This window comes from Marmota monax, unplaced genomic scaffold (genome assembly GCF_021218885.2).
Source record: "Marmota monax isolate L192 unplaced genomic scaffold, Marmota_monax_Labrador192_F-V1.1 WCK01_AAM20220418_F8-fsc00082, whole genome shotgun sequence".
In the NCBI taxonomy this organism is placed as follows: domain Eukaryota; kingdom Metazoa; phylum Chordata; class Mammalia; order Rodentia; family Sciuridae; genus Marmota; species Marmota monax.
In genome coordinates this window covers 8252118-8262170 of record NW_026695207.1, presented here as the reverse complement: position 1 = coordinate 8262170, position 10053 = coordinate 8252118, and the positions used below count along the sequence as shown (strand labels likewise).

General features: G+C 45.3%; 1 protein-coding gene across 4 annotated transcripts; it reads right to left on the bottom strand.

Annotated features, from left to right (window-relative positions):
• Nucleotides 1-689: 689 nt before the first annotated feature.
• On the bottom strand, nt 690-10047 carry Ccdc127 (coiled-coil domain containing 127). 4 transcript variants are annotated; one of them, XM_046430382.2, is made up of 4 exons: nt 9908-10001; nt 7586-7648; nt 7208-7338; nt 690-1714 (listed from the first exon to the last, which is right to left on the bottom strand). In XM_046430382.2, exons 3-4 carry the CDS (start codon nt 7326-7328, stop codon nt 1053-1055), a joined length of 783 nt encoding a protein of 260 aa, XP_046286338.1. In that variant the 5' UTR covers nt 7329-7338; nt 7586-7648; nt 9908-10001; the 3' UTR covers nt 690-1052. The 4 variants fall into 4 exon arrangements, with proteins under 4 accessions (XP_046286338.1, XP_046286339.1, XP_046286340.1 ...); XM_046430383.2 differs by having other exon boundaries at nt 9904-9925; XM_046430384.2 differs by lacking the exon at nt 7586-7648 and having other exon boundaries at nt 9908-10047.
• Nucleotides 10048-10053: the final 6 nt, after the last annotated feature.

Below are 10053 nucleotides of genomic sequence, written 5' to 3'. Positions count from 1 at the left end.
AGTTCTCAAAGAACATGCAGGTTCTCTGGGGAGGCTTTCCCCTGCCACTTGTCTCTGCTGCTGCAATGTCTGCAGAAAGATTTTCTTGTCACCATGAAATTGACACTATATCAGTGGTGCAAAACACACATGCATACATGGAATATGTGACTGAGATACCTCTTTATCTAGGAGCTTTAAAAAGGGGAAGGCCTCTCCACCAAATAAGTTAACTTGATGAAAGTACAAAAGTCTTGTCACTGTGCATTTAGGTTTCAGAAGGTCCAGGCCAATCATTACCTTCTAACTTTGTTCCAAGGCAAAGCAGCCTGCAGTAAGCAAAATGAGAAGCAAGATCCTAATACCCACCCCCCAACCAACTCCTTCCATTTTAAGCCCTGCAACCTCATGTACACTCAACACCCCAGATCAACAGAAAACACTCTGAAGTGATCCTCCCATCCCCCAGGAGCTGGGACCTGTCCACCCAGCCTCTTCCAGAACGTGGGCTCTGTGGGCCTGCCTTACACTTTGATAGCCTCTGTGGCTATCAAAATACTGGGGCACCTGCTGGCTAGGAGAACCACTTGGGTGCTTTTCCTGTTATGAGCATGAGAGCTTCCAAATGTTCTACAGCCTCCGTGGTCTTACAACACCCCTCATCACCACTGCCTGACGACTGCTAAATGGAATCTGGGAAGGAAAAAAAATAATCCTAGAAGACAGAATTTATTTAGGAAAAGTCACAGAAAATTACTTACAGTGAGGATCAATATTATATTTGACCTTTAAAAACAATTTTTACCCTCGAACTAAAATGACATTATACTGTTCTGCTAAATATTAGCAGCTCACAAAATGCTTCAGAGAAAGGCAACCCTTCACAGCTGCTGAGCATCACAGGGAAAACCTTTATGTGCTGAATCCTCACTGCTGCTGAGGGTGGCAAAGCTGGAATGCCACTGAGGGCAGCTGCATGTGGTGGGATGCGGGTAGCAAGCAGAGGGAGTGTGGGAGCTCAGCAGGGAGAATGTCATGAGAAGCAACCGGTGGCCGTGGACACCTCACTCCTCTCACTTCTCTAGTATGGCCTTCTCTACTCTCTTGAACTTCTTCAGCTCCACGACTAGCTCCCAATACTTGAGATATAGCCACATGAGCCTCCCATTCTGGCGTTTGTTGCTATTCCAGATGTCACCACAGTAGGTGTCATGTTTGAATATGTCAGTCAAGCCAGCTGCCATCTCTAGGTCAGCAGCCACTGGGTCGACGGCGGCACGCACCAGTAAGTTCTTCTCCAGCTCCAGCCGTGAGTGGCGGGGGGTGACCAGGCTGCAGTAGATGTTCTGCCTTTCTGCAAGAGCCTCTCCAACCTCCTTCAGCATGAGCTGGGCTTTCCTCTGCCAGTCCTCCTCCTCCTCCAGACGGCTCAGGTACACACTTCTCAGAGGCTGCAGCTGGCTTCTTTCTTGCATTACCTTAGCCCATTCCCGTTCCAGAAGTTTCTTTTCTTCCACCAACTTCCGCCCCTGAGAGATAAGGGCTTCACGGTAACTAGTTGTTCTGTTTTGCTCCTTTTCAAGTTCCAGAGACAGCTGAGCAACAGCACGCCGATTTTCCGAGATCACAGCATGGTACTTGGCTTCAAGATCCTGCTGGAAGGCAACTGTTCTCTGGCGATAGGCTTCTCTCTCTTTTGCTATTTCTTTTTGGGACTCTCGGGACCAAATCCAACCTGACATGAATAAATTGAAGGAGAAAAAGATACATAGTGAAGAGTCACAGCAGAGATTCAATGAATGATCTTTACTCAAAGGAAACAACATATAAAGATAGCCCTTGACTTACAGCCTAAGACCCAAGACCATACATTCTGCAGGAATGGCAAAGCTCTTACCCCCAAATCAGACCAGGACTGAAGGCTGAGCATGCAGGGTCCACACATCTAACTCCTATGGCCAAGAAAATCTACCACTGCTTCCCTTGCCACTAACCCCACCACTGTCTGCCAGCTCTGGTCTCAGTGTCCCACAGACTATCAGCAAGATATAAAAAGTTAACATGGGAGGCCGGGTATGGTGGCACAAACCTGTAATCCCAGCAGCTTGGGAGAGGGAGGCAGGAGGATTGCAAGTTTGAAGCCAGCCTCAGCAAAAAGCAAGATGCTAAGCAACTCAGTTGAGTCCCTGTCTCTAAATAAAATACAAAAAAGGGCTGGGGATGTGGCTCAGTGGTCGAGTGCCCCTGGGTTCAATCCCCAGTATGCCACAAAACAGTTGTGTCAGCTCTGCCCAGGCATCACTGGTGAACAGCTTATATCCAAGGCATTTGCTTACGTTCTATCAGACACACAGCAAGGATGTCAACCTCAAGACATGCTCTGGCCTTTATCCCCATGCCAGAGCCACTGGACTCACAAACGTGGGCCTAGGAGAGTGGGGAGGCCAGGCTGGGCACTGACTACACTACCTCACACTGTGGAACAGCTGGCTTCCATTCTCTGCTACAGGAAGGAGGAAGGCCCAGGACCTGGTGGCCACAGCACCTGCCAGTGGGCAGGGGCCTCAGGTCTGAATGGAGACCCCAGCTTGTTTTCCATCCCACTCACAAGAGGAGTTTGCCACGTGGACAGTGAGGCGAGGCAGGGTGGTGGCACAGGATGCCCACCACCTCCTGAGCAAACACTGGTACTGACCATTTCACAAATGCTGGACAATGATATGCGAATTCCCAGCTTTTCAAAATGATATGTTCAGCTGAAGCTCCAAAAAGCAGTGTGGAGGAGAAGGGCATGGCGGCCACACCTGTGATCCGAGCCACTGGGAGGCTGAGGCAGGAGGATTGCAAGTTCAAGGCCTTCCTCAGCAACTTAGTGAGGACCTAAGTAACTTAGCATTACTCTGACTAAAAAAAAAAAAAAAAAAGGACTGGGATGTTGCTTGGTGGTAAAGCACCCCTGGGTTCAATCCCCAGTATCAAAAATAAAAATTTTAAAAAGTTAAAAAAAACGGGCCAGCATGGATTTGAGTCTTTGGAAAACAAAAGGAAATGTCCCACACATGTTCAAATCCTAAGGCCCAAAGCCGCCAAAAGCGGGAGTTCTGGCTCTCACAAGTTCTGCTCTTCCCCTGCCCCTGCTTTAACTCCCTGCAACACAGGGTTCCTACCAACTTTCCTGGTCCTGCCCCACTTTTGCAGCTGCCCCTCCAGCTGGTATTCTTGTCATTCAATTTTCATTTTTGGACTGGAGATTGAACCCAAGGGTGTTCTACCACTGCACTACATCCCCAGCCTTTTTATTTTGAGACAGGGTCTTGCTAAGTTGTTGAGGCTGGCCTTGAACTTTTGTGATCCTCCTGCCTCAGTCTCCAAGTGGCTGAGATCACAGGCCTGTTAGGAGAATAAAAGGACGAATAAAATAAATAAAAGGTGCCTGTGCCATTTGATTCTTTCTCCATGACATCAGTGATCACGCTGCAGGACCTAGTCCATGAAAGAACTGGCATTATTTCCATATACCTGAAAGCTATTCTTACTTGGCTGTGCTGTTGCACTCAATTCTATAAGCATAGAAGTTAGAACTATCTTCTCCCACCACAGTCCATCCCACCCACAGCCCAAAGCTAGGTAGAGCAGGAGCTGGGAGCCTGTGGCCAGCAATAAGGAGGCAGCCTCCCATCCCCTGCAAGAGCAAGGCTAAGACAGGTGAATGTAAATCCCACAGCCTCATGGCACAATACCAAACTTCTGGGGTTTCAAATGAAGTCACTCGTCCCACCAAGGTGTAGAGAGATCTAAAGCTGAATGAAAAAATAATCAACAGATGCCCATCAGTGCCAGGATGGAGACGTCAGTGTGGACAAACACTTTAAAGCATCATCAGAATAAAGTCTAAGCAAAGAAACAGAAGATATACAGAGCAAACAAATGGAAATTTTAGAAAGAAAAATACAACAACTAATTTTTTTTTTAATAGCACAACAGTTGAAGAGAAGAGAGAGAACCTCCCAAAGTTCAGTATTTTCCTTAGGAACACAGACACAAAAGTCCTTGACATTAGCAAGTACCATTCTACAATATGTAAAAAGAAATATACAGCATGACCAAGGAGGGGTTGCTCCAGAGATGAAAGACTGGATCAGTATGAGAAAGTCACTAGAAGTAATCCAACACTTTAACAGGTCACAGAGATACAATCACACAACCCTACAACTGATAAAAAGTAAAAAAATAAAAATTAACAAAATTCAATACCTATTCATGAAAAACAGAAAGAGGGGAACAATCTTTTTTTTTTTTTTGCATTGTAGATGGACACAATACCACTATTTTATGTATTTTTATGTGGTGCTGAGGATCAAACCCAGTCCTCACACATACTAGGCTCTACCCCTGAGCCACAACCCCAGTCCCAAGGTGGGAACATTCTTGACTTAATGAAGGGTGGCTACAAAAACCCACAAACACCACCACCAGTGGTGAAACGGTGCTTTCCCTGAAGCCCAAAGACCACCCACAGTCTGCTCCAGGCACCAGAAGACAAAGGCAGAGAAATGGCAAGGAGGAGACCAAACCAGGACTCACAGTGTACCATGTAAAAGACCCCCCCCCCCAAAAAAAAAACATCAGAAGAAACACAGAAGAGGATCTTCAGGATCAGGGCAGGCAGAGATCTCTTATATCTGTACAGAAAAAAGCATGTTAAACTTGCTTTTGAGAATTAAACCTCTGCTCTGTCAAAGACTGTTAGGAGAATAAAAGGACTAACTAGATCAGATGAAGATATCTGTAAACCATAAATCTAAAAAAGGACTCGAATCTAGGACATACTAAATACTCCCCAAATTCAACATTTAAAAACAATCCAACTAGTGAACGGCCAAAGACATGAACAGATATTTCACAGAAGACACACCCCGATGCGTGTGAAAACATGGTCAATCTCACCAGCTGCCAGGGGAAGCACAGTGAAAACACTTGAGATGCTTCCACACCTGTAAGAACATGAAATACGAACACTTGTGTGGCGGGATCCTGGACCACTTGTGCATCACTGCTGAGGTCATGACGTTAACAGCACAGCCACTTTGGAAAACAATGTGGTACTTTCTTAGAACACTTCACATGCAACTGCCATGAAACCCAGCAACTGCACTTCTGGACATTCATCCTGAAGAAATGGAACTTTTCTTCTGTAAAAGAATGTTGGTAGTAGCTTTATTCATCACAGCCCCAAACTAGAACACAGCAGTCTTGTAGGTGGATGGTCAACTGAACTGTGGCGCACCCACATCAGGGACACTGCTCAGCACTGAGTGATCCACTGGCTACAGAGGTGGCAACAGCCAGTATAGGTCTGAAGGACCACACTGGGTGAAAACACCAGCCAAAGAGGCCACACACTACACGGTACTACTCACGCGACATCTGGGCGGAGTGATTATGGGATTATAGGAGGTGTGGCCACCGAGGCTGACAGGAGGCACTGTCCTGTCTATGAAATGCTGGACACTCTTCCAGGGCAGTTACCCAGGGAAGAATGTGGCCAGGGACTAATCTTTCAGGTGGACATAATTATACTAGTCTCTATGCTGTGATGAAAGTCATAAAGGTGTAGTTGGGCATGATGGTACACACCTATAATCCTAGCCACTCAGGAGGCTGAGGCAAGAGGATCCTATGTTCAACGCCAGCCTGGGCAACTTAGTGAGACTCTGACTCAAAATGAAATAAAAAAAGCTGGGGACACAGCTCAGTGGTAAAGCGCCTCTGGGTTCAATTCTCAGCATCTCGCATGTACACATAATGCAGTTTAAATGATCATGATAAATCCAGCATCTCATCAATACATCAATAGCATTGATCCCATACAGCATTCATCCATCTGCCTTTACTTCCAAACCATGCCAGGGGCTGGTTAACACTCAAAGTTGCAACACAGCTTCTCAAACACAGAAATGATTTTGAAAAATCTTTATAAGAATGCAAAACTAAATGTTATCCTTGAATACATTACCTAAACAAGATAACCATGAGGAAAAATAAAACATTCCTGAACTACAGAAAGCATCATTTCAAAGGCCCAAGAAGAGAAGATAAGAATCTGAAAGTTAACATGAGTGGCTATAAAAGTGACAGATGAGTATGGAAAATGAAAGAGCCTCTCCCAGCCTCAAAGCCAAAAAAGATGACATCAATAAGCATCATTTTAAGCCACCCAGGCCACTCTCTGAGTGGAAGTTCACCACCCCAGCCTCAGCAACAGTAGCCTTTAGCAATGTGGCACTGCCCTGCAAGACCAAGTTGAGAGAGCCTTCAATATAGAATCCTCAGGGCTGTAGCTGGAGCACCAGCAGGTACCACTCAGATCCCTGAACTGTGAATTCCACCTGCTCCTGCTAGCCTTATCTCCTGCACTACACACCTGCTGACATGGAAAATTCAGGCACAAAAATTTCAGTCACTGTGTATGAAAGACCATACGCACAGAGGGCGGCTTTTGCTTTTCTTCCATTTTTTTTTTTTACATTAATTTATTTATTTGGTACCAGGGATTAAATCCAGGGGCGCTTAACCAATGAGCCACATCCTCAGCCCCTTCTTATATTTTTATTTAGAGACAGGGTCTTGCTAAATTGCTTAGGTCCCTGCTAAATTGCTGAGGCTGGTGTGAACTTGCGATTCTCCTGCTTCAGCCTCCCAAACTGCTACGATTACAGGTATGTGCCACCACACACCCGGCTTTTTTCTTCCATTCTTTAACAGTTTCTCACATCTGGGGGTGAGTATCTAGTGGTGCCCAGTCAACTCAAACTACATACAGGGCTTCTGGCTATGCTGAGCAGAACTTACACAGGCCAAGTCTCTGGGCTGACTTCCAAACATGAAGCACACATCAAACTTGTTTTCCTCTAGGCCTGTTCTTCCCTATCACTCTTGACTAGGACACAAAAGCAAGGAGTCACTGCCATGAAACCAGTCATTAAACCAGCCCACACAAAACATTTCTAAACATTGATCTTACTCTCATTTCATGTGTTGAGTTGATTGTGACTGCCACCTCCCAGGGTCAGGTAAACTGAGGCTTAGAAGAATTAAGTAATTGGCCCAGAAGTCACAGAATGGGATGAAATTGGGCTGCACCTGTCAGGTCCCAAAGCTAGGTCTTAAGGTACCACTTCATGCTTTCAGCCCAGAAAACACAAACATCAGAAAAACCACAACTTACGGAAAGCTGCCAATCCCAGCATTGGCACCAATAGGGCATAATTCCACCTGCTTCCACCACCCCCATCAGCCCGGGAATCAGGCCGGATATTCCAATTTGGAGGAGCATTTAAGTTATTCATGGAGATATACCTTGAAAGGAAAGGACAAATCATTGTATGAAAGGAATAAAACAACAGTCACTATTATGTCATCTATTTGAATCTCAAGAATCATGATTTTATTCAATAACCTTTTTTCAGGCTGGTGTTGTAATTCAGTGGTAGAGCGCTTGCCTGGCACGTGTGAGGCACTGGGTTTGATCCTCAGCACCACGTAAAAATAAACAAAATAAAGGTATTGTGTCCATCTACAACTAAAAAAAAATTTTTAAAAATACCTTTTTTCAGTGCATGCACATGGAGCTTTATGGGATTTCAAGAAGGAAACGACAACTTGCAACCTAGTGGGGAAAAACACATCTCAAATCAGCCAGGTACAGGCAGAAAGTCCTGCTTTTTAGTGTATTTAAACGGTGATTGTCATGATGGGTAATGGCCCGAGTCACCTTGACTGAGCCGTGGCATGCCCAGATGCTTGGCTGCACCCCACTTTGGGTGTCTCAGGGTTGTTTCTGGATGGATAAGCTGCGCATCCTTAATACCAATTCATATACTAAATTGAATGCATGTGCTTGCATTCTGTGAGATATACATCTATGTGTATGTATATAGGTACACACACACATACATACACAGTCATAAATTTCATAGCATTCTGTTCACTGATGAATCACATAGAAGATGGTAGCTCTGTAAGATCTTATCATATAATAACATCATGGGCCGCTCAGCCTGTATAAGTGCACTCCAGGGTGTTACAGGTCAAAACCCCATCAACACATATCTCCACTGTTATTCAATGCCTGGCTGTGCACATGTGTATATGTCTCTTATCGATTCCATTTCTGCAGGACCTTAACACAATTGTAAATAAAGACATACAACCAACTGAATAAATGACGGCTCACACTGAACATACTGGTTTGTGCGAGCTTAGTTTTGAAGAATGAGCAATTGTCTAACAGACAGCGATCAAAGGAAAAAGGTCTTCCAAGCAGAAAGAATAATGCAGGCAGGAGACTTTGGGTAAGTGCTGGGCCTTGCATGAGAGGAAAATGGGGACAGTGTGGGTCTTTTCATGCCTCCTGACATGGTGGTCACCAACATGATTAGAGAGGCCCCTGCTTCAGGTGTAGGTTGTACTCTCCAAGCTAGGTTAAGAGTCTGCAAGTTTTTTAAGTACCCATGCTAAGTGGGCATGTTCATAAAGTAGAGTCATGGAGGCTTTCACCTTGTTTATGTGCCCACCACAAATACACTGATCACAAAATATTTAGTCATGTTGTATGTAAGAAACAAGGAATTCAACCCAATTTTTGAAAAATTTTAATAGGGTTTTTTAAATAAATATTTAACACCTAAAGACATAAAATTATGATAGATGATAAAGATATACCCAAACACATGGCTCAGAACTTAATATCTGGGGGTTCTTGGTAACCACAAAATTTTCTAAACAATTAGGTAGATACCTAATTTAGAAAATACTAAAATTGTTATACTTTCAAAAAGACATCTAGGAAGTATAATCATTCCTGGCATCTATGGGAGATTGGTTCCAGGCCCCCCAGAAGGCACCAAAAATCACAGATGCCCAAATCCCTTATATAAAATGATGAAATATTTGCATGACGTTCACTCATCCTCCTGTATCCTTTAAATCATCTCTAGATCACCCATAATACCTAATGTAATGCAAAGGCTATGTAAGTAGTTGTTATGCTGTATTGTTAAAGCCATAATGACAAGGAAAAAAGTCTGTACATGCACTGTGCAAAGCAATCTTTTCCCAAATATTTTTGATCTGCAAGTGACTGAATCCACTGATAGAGGACCCACTCATAAGTAGGGCTCATTATATAATGTTTGTTCCCTGCACATCAATAAAGCATAATTCTGGGGCATATGTCCTAAGGAAGTAATCCTAAAGGCAAAATTTTGAGCACAAATATATTTTTTATGCTCTTATAGCAAAAATTGGGGAAAAAATCAATAAAATGACAATGATTCATTGTAAATTTAATAATTCGAAATCATATTCATAAAGTTGTGTACAAGAGGAAGATTTTAATAATACAACCTTAAGTGAAAAAAGCAGGAAGCTAAATTACTTAGGATTACTGATTTATTTTCCATGCAAGATCCCGGCTCTTAGCAAATAAACACACTAGAAAACTACAAATACCATCGGAGCAAGCTAGCAACAGGCTCACAAGCCACGACCCAGGCAGCTTTCAGGGGGGCCCTGGGCTTCCCCGCAGCTGGAGCACAGGAAAGCTTCCCATCTCGTCTCCTGTCCAGTGCGCTCCGCTGCTGCTCCGGCTCAGCGCAGGGGGCAGCCCCCTCCCCAGCCCCGCAGGTGGAAGTGGGGCACCTCCCCGCGTTTCCTGAGGCCGGACGGGCCGTGTCCCCAAACACCGGCGGTTACGAGGCCGCGGTCGCCGCCCCTCACACCCCATTCCCCAGGGTCGAGATCCTCAGACCCTCTTAGTGCTGGCATGCTCGGGGAACCACAGAGTACTTTTAAAAATATCGGTGTTCGACCCTTTCCCCTGAACACGGCCCAGCCCGCCCGGCCACCAAATACCATACAGACCCACCGGTGCCGGACCACTCCGGGAGCCCAGTACCCCGCGCCCCCGTCCGCGAGTCTGCTCTGCGCAGGCGCGGGATCCAACCCCGACGCCTCGGGCGAGGCGAAATGCGCAAGCGCGAGATGTCCCCACGCGGGACCCCGGGAGAGGCG

Bases quoted from the DNA above. Each gene is read 5' to 3' on its own strand.
- Ccdc127 (XM_046430384.2), bottom strand. From the start codon at position 7,328: ATGAATAACTTAAATGCTCCTCCAAATTGGAATATCCGGCCTGATTCC. The intron at 1,715-7,207 runs GTAAGTTGTGGT...TATTCATGTCAG, and splicing joins GCTGGGATTGGCAGCTTTCC to GTTGGATTTGGTCCCGAGAG.